General features: G+C 47.0%; 1 protein-coding gene across 10 annotated transcripts in view; it reads right to left on the bottom strand.

Annotated features, from left to right (window-relative positions):
* The window catches only part of NFAT5 (nuclear factor of activated T cells 5), a 59,498-nt gene extending 43,508 nt beyond the window's left edge, over positions 1–15,990 (bottom strand). For 4 of the 10 annotated variants that reach the window (XM_051805566.1, XM_051805565.1, XM_051805562.1 and 1 more), the window contains exon 1: positions 14,974–15,989. Coding sequence is in view for 7 of the 10 variants with exons in the window: in XM_051805556.1 (XP_051661516.1) it covers positions 14,974–15,511 (538 nt within the window). In the remaining 3 variants the exon portion in view is untranslated. Of the gene's footprint in view, positions 1–14,973 lie in introns of all 10 variants that reach the window. The other 6 variants (XM_051805555.1, XM_051805557.1, XM_051805558.1 and 3 more) reach the window with 2 other exon arrangements.
* Between the last annotated feature and the right edge of the window lie 203 nt (positions 15,991–16,193).

Genomic DNA, 16,193 nt, shown 5'->3' with positions numbered 1-16,193 from the left:
ACCACTGAAATTCCTACCCCATCCTCATCCTCACAGCATAACAGGACCTTTCAGAAACACACCACACCTTGTGACCTGCAACATCACATTCCTCCTCACTAATTAGGATGCTGTGATTCCATTTATTTTTAGGAACAGAGCAGTTAAGCTTTCGGGAGCAAAGGGAACATGACACAACTGCTTCCTGTTTGGGGTGCGGAGACAACTGTAAGATTCTATGAGGAGTCTGCTGCTTGGACAACTCCCAAAGAAAGCCCTGCTTTTCCCACAGAGGAGGGATTCCCAACATGGGGAGTACTCTCACTCCTAATAGCCTTACAGCAAACCACGTACACAAGGATCCACTATTCCCTCACACGCAGCATCGGCAAGGTTCTTCTGAGCCACCCACCTGTCATGACTCCTCAATGACTCTCTGCTTGCATCTACACAGAAATTGCAGCTGTACAGATTAAAAAACTGTGATTTCTAGTAATTTAGTGCCCTGTTAACCTGTGCTGTGGTAGGACTAGAACTGGTTCAGGGTGTTACGGAACTTGTCTGTCCTCCAACTTCTGTGATGTAAATTAATTTGAGATGCTTCTGGTTGGTTGACCAAATTGCTGCTGCTTGTAACTCAGCACCTGTTGACACTGGGAACACAGACAACAGCAGAGAATACCCATTTCCAATGTTTAAAAGCAACAGCAAGCCCATCCACGAGGAATACTGACATCCTCACTTTGCCAGTACCTCTAAATGCCTTAAACATTACAGAATTTTCTTCAGATACACCAAAGACTTCCCAGTGTTGCTATTCTGTACCTGAAGCAAAGCCCTGCTACCCAGAACTTTCACGCACGGAAGTCAAGTCACAAACCTCATGGAAAAGTCTGCCCTGACCTGCAGGTAAATGAGGCCATAAGTAACACAAGGGGACCTGGCTGCAGCCCCAGCCCCACTTCAATGCCACTTCTCCAGGTTGTTCCCCAAGCCCAGCCTTGAGGAGGTCATTGGAATCAGCCCTGGCTCTGCTCCAGCTCATCTGTGCCTGTTCCACCATGGTGATCTGCTCCCGGGACTTCACCCCTCTAATGCCAGGGACTCCTCCAGCAGCACACCTTCAATCCCCACCCCTGGAATAACAGGTAAGGACAGGTTTCCTGCTCCAAGGAAATCATCTGTAGAGCACAAACAATACATGAGGGACAATGAGAACCACCCAAATTATCAGCAGTAGAGGCAGAGATAGGGCATCTTTCACTTGCTGCTGGGATTTTTTTGCCTTTAAGGGAAGGTACATCCTGGAAATCCCTTACCACTTCCATGACCTCATGAACAGCAGCAAAGTTAATCCTTGTCTTTTAATAAGCTCCCTGTACTGAATGGCTGCCCATTTGATCCCCACTGATACCCGTCTCCTCAACATGGTTTAATACCCGCACAGATTTGGCTGCTTCTTCCAAAGCCATTTCCTTGCTGCAGCACATGACAGTCACACCAGAGATTACACAAAACCTTGGTGTGCTCCTCTAATCAGCTGGTGGCATCCGAGCAGAAATCTCTTCTAATGATGTACGCTAAGCTGATCAAAAAAACAAGCAAGCAAACAGGCCAAGAGAGTTGTTTATATGGAACTAAGATTAAAAAACAATTAGAAATCATGAAGCAGCAAGTAGCCTCTGCTACACGGGGGGAGGTCAGGGAAGTGAAGGGAAGCATAAGTGCTCAGCAAATTGAAGAAACTATAAAGTAAAAAATAATGGTGTCCATATTCCCCAGTTAGGGATGCAGATTCAGGTTCAGAGCACCCACACGCATATATAAACTTGCTATGATGCTAATCTAAGACACAGTTTTGGGCTAAACCTGTATTACCAAGGTTCCAAATGTCAGCTGAGGGCCTGACTGTCACTCCTCACTCCAAAGGCAGCTGCATTTAAACTATACACGTGACTTAAAATCTTTCAGACACTTTTGTGGGTAAGAGATGCTAAAACCAGAATCTACTCTATGCCTAAAAAATCCAGGCCTCTGCCAGAAGACCTTGTGGTTGGTTTATCTGTTTATCTTGAAGTTCTGTTCTACTCAGAAGTCCATGATAAACACCGCAGTTTAGTGGTTGAGTTTATTGTAGGCCACCAAATCCACGACAATAGCTTAGTTCACAGAGAGTTTTTAAAGAACGATGGGGGGGACGGGGAGCTCTAAATATTCAACATGTAAACAAAGCCTCACTTTGTTTAAAAATGTTGGTGTCACATGACCCTCGTGGAGTTTTCTGTATACAAAAGCTTGGGGGTGGGAAGACTCCGAAGCAAATTATTTCACCCATCAGGAAGGACCTGTAAGAGCCAGCTGAACCCTCCAGTTCTTCACCCTCCCCAGGCTCCCTCCATACATCCAACACAAACAGGTCCTCCTGCAGACCCCAGGAACAGCATTGAATAAGTTTGATTATTACAGCACAGAGAGTTCAGAGAACTGTACAATCACGGAATGGTTTGGGTTGGAAGGGACCTCAAAGCTCATCCAGTCCCACCCCCTGCCCTGGGCAGGGACATCTTCCACTAGACCGGGTTACTCCAAGCCCTGTCCAACCTGGCCTTGGACATTTCCAAGGACGGGGCAGCCACAGCTTCTCTGGGCAATCTGTGCCAGGGCCTCACCACCCTCACAGGGAAGAATTTCTTCCCAATATCCTCACAGAATTAAGGATATGCTTCGGAAAAGTTAGACCATCCTCAACTCCAACACGCATTAGAACCACTAGAGAGTCCACATCTCCCAGAGGTGACTGCTCTTGCTTTCTCAAGGCTAAACAGGGAGAAGTAACCTCAGGATCCACTGGAGTAAATCCTGCAGTGAAAATATGACAGTGCAGTGCCTTTTTGTCTTTGAGTGAGCAGCCAAAACATTCCTACAGCTCCTCTAAATCACACACCTGTACTGCTGTGAAAGTGAAAGGAGCTTGTCCCCAGCCCATGGAACACTCAGGGATGCTGCCCCCTGAGACGGCAACATCGGTAACGGGGCTGGCACTGGGACTGTGCAGATGGAAGCCAAAGCAGGATAACAAGGATTCAGTAAGAAGCTCAACAGAGGAAGCTCTGAGAGTCTGAGAAAGGCAACTACAAGAGACAGAGAGCCCAGTGCATAAACCAGAACAGAAACAGACTGAGACAGGCACAGCCCAGACGGGTCAGTGACCACTAAAGCACTTCCTACTCCAGTGCGGCGGGTTTGTTGTTGTTGGGGTTTGGGCTTTTTCCTGTTTTTTTTGTTTGGTTGGCTTTTCTGAGTACTCCGTAGGAGATCCAAACTCTCACTTGCAGAAGTGAGAGTCACCCGCCCCAACTGCAGGCCATGGCAGCTCTGCTTAAAGCAGACGTTTTATATCATAAAGTGACAAAAAAAGATTTGAAAGAAGTAAAGAACACACAACAAAGAGTAGATCAGCTTTTGTTCTGTATCTGTCAAGAGGATTTAGGACATATTACAGACTATCATAGCTCCTGCATTTCCTAAAATCTTTGCAACTTCACTAGATTTACCATCAGGTGCTCAGCAGCAGGGAAAAGGAAACAAACAGCCCTGAAAACAGGTTGAGGTTTCCCACGGAGCATAAGGGGAAGACCCTGCTTGAGCTTACATAGAATAGATAAAATACAGAATCACAGAATCACTAAGGTTGGAAAAGACCTTTAAGATCTTTGAGACCAACCATTAATGCAGGAGTGCTAAGTCTCACTAAACCCTAAGGATATAGATTTACATGGGATATTGGGAAGGAATCCTTCCCTGTGAGGGTGGTGAGGCCCTGGCACAGGTTGCCCAGAGAAGCTGTGGCTGCCCCATCCCTGGAAGTGTCCAAGGCCAGGTTGGACAGGGCTTGGAGCAATCTGGTCTAGTGGTAGGTGTCCCTGTCCAGGGACTGGATGAGCTTTGAGGTCCCTTCCAACCCAAACCAGTCTGGAATACTGTGACACTCAATGTGTAACTGCATGGCAAAAGCCAGAGAGCAAGGAGCAGCCCATACATAGTGAGGTTGAGCAGGAGGACAGCAGACACTACTTAACAGTCTTTATGCAGACACCCTAAAACATTTTACAGAGTTACTGGTCTGATTACTCCTATTTTTGCAAGAGTAGAAGCTGAGTCGCAGTAAGAGCATAACTCCCGAGGCTACCAGTCCAATCTACCTTACCCAGTGCCCAATCCTACAGGTAACACTAAAACATTGCTTTCATGTCATATTTTTGAGTATGCCTCAGAATATGACTAAACACAGGACACAGTTCAAATTGAGTATGCAATCTAAAATACATAGAAGCTAATTCCTTCTGTTCCTGGAGACATTCACGTGTTCTGTCTAACTCCCCAACACTGCCCATGGTATTCCACACAGTTCCCAGATGCTCTGTCACCATCACTTGACAGAGGGAACAAACTACAGAGCACTACTCCCTCCACCTGCCAGACATCCCCAGTGTATCTGCCGATGTGGAGCAAAGACTGGAAGCAGGTCTTCCCGCCGGCGCTCCTGTTATTGTCAGCCCTGGCAGGGCTGGATTGCTGCTACAGCAACAGTGGCAGCTTTTCAAAGGAACTGCAGTGTACACAAGGATGTTTTACACAGCCAAACAGAAAATCTTCCTTCCAGTTCCCCCTGGCTTCAGACAAAAGCAGCAACCCCTAAACCAACAGGCTTCACGCGTGTGTAGGGAAAGGCAGATGCCACAGTGCTGCCTGTGCTGGAAAACTGCAGGATTACAGAGCTGATGTTGGTGCAGCTCCACTCTGAAGAATCAGCAGAGGATCTGAGCACTGCGTGCTGATGACGTATCACCGGGCACTAAAATCCAAATCTTGCCTGCAAATGCTGTTACTGCCCAAAATGCACATTATAGTATGTTGGTGAAGGAGAGAGGAGTTTGCTGAAAGGGACACTTCTGAGAGAAAGATGACCAATAATATATTATTAATGACTGAAGTCATTAAAATTTGATCACAGCTGTAATACCACAGAATCATGGAAAGGTTTGGGTTGGGAGGGACCTTAAAGCTCATCTCATATCACTCCCCTGCCGTGGGCAGGGACATATTCCACTAAATCAAGTTGCTCTAAGTACCATCTAACCTGGCCTTGGACAATTCCACAGTATCATTATTTCTAGTACTTCAAAATAAAAATCAAAGCTAAAAATTGTTTCTCTCATTTTTTTGAAGGACAAGTATTAGTACCAAAAATGCCAGTATTAAAAAGGCAATTTTACAAGCAATTCGTAACTGAACAAGAACCAGCTCCTGCAGTATCCCACCAATCTTCAGAAAAGCTGCTAATCTCAATATTCAGGATTCTGCACAGCAGGTTAGGGTTGAGAAATTAATCCTTTTAAAGTTGAATTTCAACAACTGACAAAGGCATGTGTTAGCTGAATTCTATTTATGGCATTTTTCCAAATGTCAAATAAAGCTTTCCTGGCCGTGTTTCAGTCATCCCCATTCACAGCTCAAAGAGGACTTTTATAAATGTAGACAGGCAGTATAAATCCTGGATCTTGTTTGCATCCAATTTTACACATTTCAGAAAGAGAGAACAACATTATTTAGGAATTGTCACTTCAAGGAATGGACCAGTAATGACTTACTGAAATGTCTGTCCTATGCAGCTGTAAACTCCAGACAAAAACCCAAGAACTGAAAAATACTCTTTGAATACCACTGTGGACAAGACAGTGCAACTCAGGGCTGACAGACTTGCAGGTACATGAGCAGAGAATCATGGAATCATGGAATCACAGTATGGTTTGGGTTGGAAGGGATCTTAAAGCTCATCTTGTTCCATCCCCTGCCATGGGCAGGGAGACCTTCCACTAGACGAGGTTGCTCCAAGCCCCGTCCAATCTGGCCTTGAAATGTTCAAAGAAACCCAAACACTGTGCAATCAAAGAATATCAATAATAGCTCTTTATCAACCTATTTAAAACACTGGTGTTGTTTCAAAAATCAAAGTTCACCAGAAACACAGAGGTAATCAGGCAGTTCCTTAGGAGCAATGCACCATCGAATCCAGGGACACACACATGAATTCAGAATCCACCTGACCTGTAATGTTCTGTGGTCTCAGAACAACATTTCTCAGCTTTTTCAAGTCTGCACTATTTTTTCTGATGGGGCTGGTTTTGTCATCTCTTACGTTTGCTGTGGAACAAGAAATGCAACAGTGGCAATGAAAAATACAGGCACTACTTTCTTTAGAGGCTGTACCACGATATTTGATGTGAAAAATAAAAGGCATCTGAAAGAATTCCAACACATTGCCACCATCTCTTGGGTTCAGTTTTTCATTATAAACCTGAGTGTAAAGGCTGTGTTCACGACACCTGCCCTGTCCCAGTAACTCCTAACACAACATGGAGCATCTGGAGCCCACCACCTTTACACCTCCCTCCCTTCACTCCTGTTAGTCAGACACTGCCATTAAAAGGTATTTTCTTTCATCATCACCAAAACTGAGAAATATTTGTGCTTCCTACCATCACTTTGCTTTCTACTTCTAACTCAACTGTGTTTGATTATAAACACTGATTTTAAAAAGAAAGATGATGTTTAACAAACAGCACTCCTTGGTACAGTTAAACAGAGCTTTGGTGAAAGTCTGACATCTAACACACTTCCAGCAGACCAACTGATCAGGCACATGAGGTGCATGCTCAGGTAAACCTGTGGGATATGCCCCTGGAAGGGATTCCTCAGGGAAATAAACATGCAAGTTGTTTGCAAAAACAGGTTTTCAAGGCATTAAGCAAGTTCTCCAAATACATGGCCCTTGGGATACAAGTAGGAACTTAAGACAGGCATTTAATGGCAAAATGTGGATAAAAGATTCCTCGTTGCACTACAGTGCTAAAATCCCAACAGAATCAGGAGACAGCAATGAAGGAATCAGTGGTAGAACTTCTCTGGAACTGCCAAGCTCATAAAACTTAAGCGTAGTTGTAACAAATCAAACTAAATATGGATTAACCCACCTCTGCTCTGACAGCAGCAAACTACAGGCAAAGGTTTACAGGAAGTTTAGAAGAGTATTTCTATTATAACACCTTCCAAATGGTGACAATCAGCTACAGACTCACTCCCTGGTTTATGGGAGGCTGCAGACACCCTGGTTCAGGGGCACTGATCTTTCTAAAGGAATTCTTTTGCTATTGTGTTAATGTATCAAAATACCTGCACAGAGAGGAGCACCCAAATGTGCTCTAACCAACATAATCCTTCCTCACTACCACACCTGCAAAAGCACTGTTTTCACTTAAGTAGCAGCAAATAACTGAATTACTGAAGCTTAAACTCAATCCTTTCAGGCCACAAAATAAGAAACCAAACTATTTTCCCATCTGATTAAAGCACCAGTGCTGGGTTTCAAGGCAAGGCAGATGGCACCAGCCAGAATTCAGATGCCCTAAAAGAAAAACAAGGTAGGATTTACTCCTAGGTGAGACCTGCACACCTGCTAAGGCTGGGCACTGCTCACACTCACAGACAAGAGATGAGAGAAGGTCCTTCTCTCTTGCTGACATAAAGGGAGGAGTTGAAAACTGCTGAAGATGCTTTGTGTGGTTGGAGCACAGAACTCCAGGAATGCCCAAAAAGTCAATATCTAAGGCATACCCTCGTGATAAAGAAGTGTCCCTTTTTAAGGGTCTCAGGAGGTCCATGCCAGCCTCGAGGACTGTGACAGAGCTGGCACTGCCTCCACAAGACTCACCCAGCACCTCTCCCGCAACTGGGACATCTGACTGTTTCCAGAAGTTTAACCTAAGGCCAATTCCTGAGCTCTGCAGCATTTACTTATGAGATAAAACCAAGACCATTAGGAACTGTAATTATAAATTCCTCAGTAAATCTGCTTTAATAGGAATACACATTCCAAGCAAAGCCACCCTTTTTCCTCCCTTAGAAACAAAGCATACTCAGATATTACCAGGAAACCTTCCCATTCTTAATACTACAGTGAAGAGAGCGTAAACTTAATGGAAGACAAGAAATATTTCTTCACCGTGTATACAACTGGACTGTGGAGTTTCTTGCTGAATCCAAAATCAAATTGAGAGTCAAAAAAGGTCTGAGTCAGCATCCAGATGCTCCCACTGTGCCCCAAATAGTAAGAATTTACACCTGTCCATACAAAGGATCCTCACTGCAAAGGCAGAAAACTGTCCCAGTTAACAGCAGCTCTGAACCCAGTGGATGATTATTCTCAATCACCCCACAGTGGTCCTGTCCAAGCTCACTGATTCTTCTGCTGAGTGAATCCACACACACACACAAAAAAGTCAGGCCTCCAGACAATGAGAGCCTGAAACAACTGGATGTAGTGTCACTTTTTCTGAAACGGAATGGAAACTCCAACATTTGAAAACTTTTTAGGATTTCTTTAAATCTCACTCCCCCATAGCTTCGTCTTATTTGGGCATCAACAGGAACCACTGTCCACCTTCCCTGTTTTCCAAATCCCCTGAGCTTCATCACAACTCAAACGTGTTTTTAGGATCAAAACTCTGCATTACTTCAGCACATCACATCAGTTTTATAAACTTTGTAAGGTGACCCCAAACCCTTTCTGACTATTTACAAAGCAACCATAAAACCTTTCCAAGTGCTGGAGGGACAAGTCATGGAGGGGAATTGAGAACAATTTACAGAGCGTATTTATATAATAGTGGTAACATTCCTCAGTCCTTGCAGGGATATACACCTCACAGATCCCTCAGAGCAACACAGCATAGTAAAATAATGTACCTGAAGTTGGACATTTACCTTTCAAACACTGCTGAAGCACTGCCTGCTTTGCAAACAGCAGTTACTGAAGATTTTACTCTGTGGCCATTAGCACATGCTGGGTCTGAGAGTTTGTTCAAAGCTGGGTCTGAGAATTCATTTCAGTCAGATCCTAACATAATTGTGAATGAGAAAGCCAAAACTCATCTGAATATCCAACCTCCTCAGTTTACTCTTTCCATACACACAGAGATAACAAACGCGATAAGTGCACAGACATGACCACACATCTGACTTCACCTGCACTTTGGCCACTCACCAAGTTCTGCTGGGGTATACCAGCACTTCTACACCTCAAAATGAGCTCAGGCCATTGCCTTTTTGTATAAAACAAAGTATTATTCATATTATTTGTCTTTCATTTTCACCATCCCTGGAGGTGTTCAAGGACCGACTGGACGTAGCACTCAGTGCTCTGGTCTAGTTTACAAGGTGGGGATCATTCAGAAGTTGCACTCTATGATCTTAGAGGTCTTTTCCAACCTAAATGGTTCTGTGAAATACATTTTCAAATAAAACTACATAAGCCAATTATCAGTGAAAAAATCAGATCAAGTCTCCAGGCTGACAACCATTTTTAGTCAACAGATCCCAGAAGGTAACCATGCTGTTGAAAACTTATAAATAAAGATCAGATGCTTCATAAAAAATGAAAAGTCTTAACCTACAATCTCAGAAATGTAGGATGAGAAAATTCTACTTCTTTATAACACTGAACTGCAGTGAAGAATCACAGAATGGTTTGGGTGGAAAGAGACCTTAAAGTTCATCTAATTCCACCGCCTGCTATGGGCAGGGACACTTTCCACTAGACCAGGTTGCTCCAAGCCCCGTCCAACCTGAACTTCAGCAGTTCCATGGATGAAAGAATCAACCAATGTGTGGAGACTCTGTAACAGAAAAAACTACAACTTTCACAGAACTGCATGAAGTATCCAAAATGAGTAAAACTGACAATAACAAACCCAACTAGTCTTAGAACCAAAGAAAAAGCTTATTTAATTTCTCTTAATTTCCCCTACTCCTTGATCCACACCACACATTTCTTCCTGGAAAGGGCTGTCAGGCCTCGCACAGGCTGCCCAGGACAGTGTTGTAGAGTCCCCATCCCCAGAAGTGTTCAAAACCATGTGGATGTGGCACCTGGGGACGTGGTTAGTGATGAACACAGTGGTGGTACTGGGCTGACGGTTGGACTTGATTGTCTTAGAGGTCTTTTCCAACCTTAACAATTCCATGATTTACACTCAGGTGCAAGTAGGGAAGCATGGGAGAACCCCAGACAGGAGCAGTCTCACACTCCTCCATCCACACCTGCAGCAGGAGGTGTTGCAGTGTCCTGCCTAGCTCCCCGAGCTCCAGAAATGGATTCCCTCACCAATTCCCAAGAAACCAGCTCCAGCAGGAATCCTGCTTTCCTGGTCTCAGCACAAGAGCACGGGCTCAACAAATGCTACAGAAGGCACAACATGAGGAACACTGGAGCATTTCTTCCCATGGCCGAGCCAGTTTAGCAGTTCTACCTCATCTGCTCCCACCTCAATTTAATCCCAGTGTTCCAGACTCCCTTTCCTGTCGTGACACCACTCCTTGTGCAGCTGCACAGTAACTAGACCAGGAAGCAGAACAATGTGAGAAAATCCGATCAAAAGTACAATATCCCCATTCTAGATCAGCTTCCCAGTCCCATTCATCTCCCAACCACAAACAACAATTGTGCTGGCACGATTCAGAGCACAGTCCATGGGTGAGAACAGACGGCGGGGGAAAGGGGCTGTTCAGGCAGCTCTGCCACCAGAATATTCAAATTATACCATGGAAAGCTGTGAATTCACAATCCTCCCCCCACCCCCAGCACCACAATCATCTTGCAGCAACACATTCCAGAGTTTTGTTTCTAAAGCCAACAAAAGAGTAAGATTCCAAGGAGAAAAGGACATTCATGAGGCTGACACAAAATTTAAGGAACTTCAGTCAAATCCATTTCAGTTGACTTAAGTCAGAATGTCCCAGGGGCAGCTGGAAGAGCTGCAAACGGTGGATGTATGAATCCATCCCTCACGGAACACTCAGCACAGTCCACCATGGCACCTTCTACCAGCTATAAAGAAGATAAAAATTGCTACAAAAAGAAGCCAAGCCTGATTTCTATTCTTAAAGCCTGCTAATACTAGTTTGCAGGTTCAAAACTATTTTTATAGGGCATCTCTTCCATCCCTCTTTGATAATTCAGTCACTGTCTTTGACCAATGTTATCCCTGGGATCATGGGAAGAAAAAAGTTCTGGCAGAAAAAAAGAAACTCACCAAATCCCACGTGTTGTATCCCAATTCCCAGCACCCACAAGTGGATTACAGTCAGTTCACATTTAAGCATGAAGAAAAACTGAGTTTTGGTTATATGACATTTTTAGGGCAAAAGAGCTATTTATCAGAATACTAACATTCTTCTTGTTGCTTCCAAATTCCAGGAAGTCTCACAGTTTTACAGTCACTCAGCTGTGGAAAGTAAAATCAGGGGAGATAAATAAAAACTACTGATGGCACTTGCTGCAATGCAAAAATGCCATTTCATTAGTACACACACATTATTGTGTAATTCAAAATGAATGTATTAGCTAAATTAATCCCACGTTTAATCAGATTTGGTACCTGACATCTGATGAGATGCTTTAATTACAGGTTTTCACCTCTGCCTGTTTCCAATGAAGAGCCAACTTTGCTCTATTTGAATGTTGCAGATGATACCCAAACACAGGAGAACCAGCCTCGAGGTTTTAGGTTTTATGCTCCAGTGATTTTTCTACTACATTACTAATCTGTATGCACATTTGGGTTGGTTTATTCCAAAAAGGACAGTGTGTTATGTAAAGATGGGAAAGAAACATGCTACAGCCCAAATATTTTCTGCATGAGGTGGTGCATACTTTTTTGTATCTCTGTTAACTTCTTATCAGGAAATGCCAGCCTTCTGCAATGGTTACAAAGCATTTTTTAATTGATTATACATTATTTAATATTGATTATGCATTAAAGATTGGTTTTAATCCTTCATACAAGTCAGTTCCTCGGGAGCTATGGGATGAGCTCCAGCAACAGGCCTTGGAATCCACACTTCCCATTTCTTTCATTTTTCACAGCTATAATCAATATATAAAACATTTATAAATCCTATTCCAGAGGCCTGCAAGTTAAGAACAGCTTCACCATCATTTTAAGCCAATATAAGCTGCTGAAAGAACCAGACCCACCCTTCCCCACAGCCAGTTGCCACACGTCCCTTCCTTGAGTCAGCACAAGCCATTCATGAAGACTCACGGCAAACCCAGTTAAAAATCAGCATTCCTCCTCCCGTTCTCCCTTGGGAAGGAATAAGGGAGAAGCTGAGTTAATTTTAACATGATCAGCTCCCCAGTCCAGCTCACTGTTGGTGAGTGTCACTGTTGGCATGAGCGGAGCCACAAGGAAAGGACGGGGGACACAACCGCTTGAACTGTGCACGTGGGAATTCATTCTGCCTGGAACTGCTCCTGGAACATCCACGAGGACGCAAGATAAAGTATTCAGATACCCAAAATATTCCCTTTCTCAAGCTACACATAAATGAAATGACTCAACGAGTTAGCAGATCAGAGTTCAAATTAAGGACTCGCATCGCTGTTTCACCTGAGGTATGGGAGCTTTTAGAGTTTTGCTTAATGCTTTTTAATGAATGTGAAAACAAAAATCTTAACTGAGATAGTCATGGAAGCCAAAACTTTAACACATGGCACAGGGACAGGCTGATGACGTAACCCAGCCCGCCCAGAGAACGGGACAAAATATACCATAAAAAAACTGCACTACAAAAAACTCCATTCACTGGCTTTCCAAATGTAACCTTGCTTTTTTTAATCAGTGCATGCAGACTCTGCCACTTTAACTACAATAAACTGAAGTTCCTATGTCAGAAACCCCTGTAAACTCCCCAGACCAGCCCAACCTCAGCCTCTCTCATCATCTCTGCGCTCCCAAAACATCCCAGGACCGTCCCTGATGACTCTCAGGGCTCCTATCGCCAACCACAACCAACCCCAGGGCACAGGAATGCGATCCAGAGGAAAAGGCACTGGCCCCAGTTCAACCTGGGGCTGGACTCACCCCCGGGCGCCTGCACTGCTAAAAGCAGAGCAGTTATGAGAAACTACTCGCTCTAACACACCCTCATCATAAATGCATAGTTGTGGTTCTCTCGCTGTGTTCAGACCTTTCCCTTTATCTCATCAGTTGTACTCGTACCCTGAGCCAGCGCACTTGTCCACAGGGTGAGTTTATCCATATCTATCTAGGAAGAAAAAAGACCCACTGAAATGTGTTCTGATCAGTCAGAGAACCACCAACACCTTTTCCTAGATCCAGCTGAAATCATACCAATATACCTCACGATTGCTTCATTATCCATTCTCAAAAAGTGTAATCATTAGCTCTAAAGTTTAAAGTGCTTTCCAACTTATCACCTCCCTGATCTTTTATTATGACAAAATACAAAAAGCAAACCTTGCTTTAACCTCTTTGTAACCATTCTCTGATTTATACACCGCTGTCAGGGCTGCTTGCTTGGATCAAGCAGCTCAGTTCAGCCACAACATCCTTCCCTTGACCTCCTCCACCTCTGAACCCACAGCCACGCACCGGAAAAAAAATACACACTTGATTAATCAGTTTGAGACCTCTTCTTACCTGAAGCATTCAACTATTCCATTAAATACAAAAAAAACCCCAAGAATTCACAGTAAGATTGGGCAGTTCAAAATTTCTGCTCAATTCACGACTCCTTGAAGAAATTTTGTGGCTTACACAGAATGTTTTTATTTTCAATGTGCTCCAAATTAACGGTGCGCACTTCCCAAATTTCCTGTAGGATAACTTTGATGGGGTTTATCACCTGTATTTTTAATTGAACTACCTTGTTTCAAAATACTTCTCCTATTACCCTCACTAGGATTTAAACCAACTGCAACACATCGTGTTGGGTAACTGGAAAACGCTGAACCCCGCTAGCAACATCCTAAAGAAAACTTACAAGGTATTGGTGATACCAATTAAACAGTGAGATGACTCTGAGCAGTTTGAGAGCTTTGATTCATTGAAGTCTTTCTTTCTTTTACCTTCACCTCTAACAACACACAACTCAGAGCTAATGACCACGCTATAGCTAGTTCCAAAGATCCTAAAAAAGTTTCATTTTCCTCGTAACAACACTAAATTGGTTTAAACTTTCACTTTAGGGTAATAAGGGACTTTCAATTTTTTCAGTTGTAGAGGCCCAAACTTGCTTCCCCCACCAGCTGTACTGTGGGCAGATGTGTTCAAGAAACTACTATTAAACTACTAGTAGACACTACGAGTACCACAAACCACTAGTAGTGACTTTCAGGTCTTTTAAATAGTAGAAAATGAGTTAAAAACTCGTGGTATATAACCCTTGTCCTGATGTACTCATCCGTGTTCTCGTGCACTTGTCAGAGCTCAAATTCGGATATTATAAAAGCAGGTGTTAATTTAATTTACCCTTAAGGGCCCTCCAACCCCTCTGGGTCTGACTCCCCACAGCCGATGCCGCTTTACCTCCTGCTCCCCGGTGCCCGGGGATAACGCGCGGAGATGCTCCGAGCCCCCGGTACCGTCACCCCGCGCCCTCCCCACGCCGGGCTCTGTGCCTGCTTTTACCCCAACCCGGGGAGTTCCACCCCAAACCTCCGAGCTCCCCGGTTCCACCGAGCCCCGTTCCCGGGAGACTTAAACGAGCGGCTCCGGAGGGCCCGGCCGGCGCTCTCCGTTAGCCGCCGCTCCAGGCCGGAGGGTGCCCGTCCCGTGGGTCGGGGCAGCGCCGGGGGGGCCCGGGCGGGACCCCGAGGCCGAGCCCCCCGCCGCCGGCCCCGCGGCCGGAACCTGTCCGGACACATTCTTGCGGCAGCCGCGGCCGGGCCAGGAATGCGGCCGGGGGAGCCGGGGGAGCCGGGGCGGCCCCGCGCGGCCCCGGGGCCCCTCCGGCCGCGCATCCCGGGGCGGGGGCGACGGGCGGGCGATGCCCCGCGGGGCCCGGGGCGGCCCGGGGCGCGGGCCCGGCGGGAGCGGCGGTACCGGCGCGGGCCCCCCCGCGATCACTCACCCTTGGAGTAGAGCGACTTGGGGGACTCGAGGTCGAGGTCGGCGCTGAGCAGAGAAATGAAGTCCGAGGGCATCGCAGCTCCGCGGCCCGGCAGGGGCGAGGGGGCGGCGGGAGGAGGGGGGGCCGGGCCGGGGGGGCGCGGCTGCCTCCGCCGCGGTGCGGTGCGGAGCGGAGCCGACAGGCGGGCGGGGGGCGGCGGGGCCGCGCTCGGAGGGCTGCGCTCGGGGCCCGGGCGGGAGGTCGGGCCGGGGCGGCGGGAGCGGGCGGCGCGCGCGGGGCCGGTGTGAGCGGAGCGCGCCCGACGCCGCTCCGAGCCCGCTGCGCATGCGCGGGGCACGGGAGGGGCCGGCGGGGGAACGGCGGCGGCGCGGCCGCTTCGCGCGTGCGCGGGGGGAGGGCGGGGAGCGGGGGGAGCGGCGGGGGCGGAACGGCCGCGCGTGCGCAATGGTGGGAGGGAGAGTCTGGAATGGGGAGGGGGAACTGACCGTCTGGGGAGAACCCCGAGGTGAGGGGAGTCCTCGGGGGAGCCCTTTGGCATCAGGGAAAGCGGGACGGCCCTTCACGGGGAGCCCCCAGGGGAGCCCCCTCGATGGTCCATCCTGGGAGACCTCCAGGATGAGGGAAGTTCGTCCCAGGAGCCCTCCGCGGTGAGGGGAGCTGGGGTGGTCCCTGAGGGGAACCCTCGGCAATGGGGGGAGTGAGGATGGTTCCCCAGGGAGACCCCGGGGTGAGAGAGCCGGCATGGACCCACAGGGGAGGAGTGAGAGGAGCCGGGATGGGGGTTCCGCGGTGAGGGGAGCAGAGATGGCCCCTCAGGGGAGCCCTCAGGATCACGGAGGCCCCCGGGGGGAGGGCGGCAGCACCGGTTGCCCCCAACTCTGGTGGCCAGGGCTGTGCCAGAACCGGCTGGCCCGGGGCTGGGGTTTGACGGCCCCCCGCGGGTCAGGGCCGGCTCCGGCCCCTTCAAGGCTCTGCCATGGAAACCCACGCGGCAGAGCTGTCATCACATCCACTGGTGAACATTGTCCAAAATAACGGGCTATTCCCAAATAAACAACATGGAAACGCCAAAGGAGTGTCAGTAGTGCGTTATCATTGACACAGACATGGCAAATGCCTTAAGAAATGAGTGCCCTCCATGAGAGGAATGGGGAGGACACAAGCACTGAGAAGTTCTCGTGAGTGGGTTTGAGAGCCCCTTTCCCTGACAAGGTGTAAGA

Source organism: Manacus candei, unplaced genomic scaffold (genome assembly GCF_025592945.1).
Source record: "Manacus candei isolate 608988 ecotype Guabito, Panama unplaced genomic scaffold, ASM2559294v1 h1tg000065l, whole genome shotgun sequence".
Lineage (NCBI taxonomy): Eukaryota > Metazoa > Chordata > Aves > Passeriformes > Pipridae > Manacus > Manacus candei.
The sequence above is the reverse complement of the archived record's forward strand: the minus strand, read 5'-3'. Positions and strand labels throughout refer to the sequence as shown.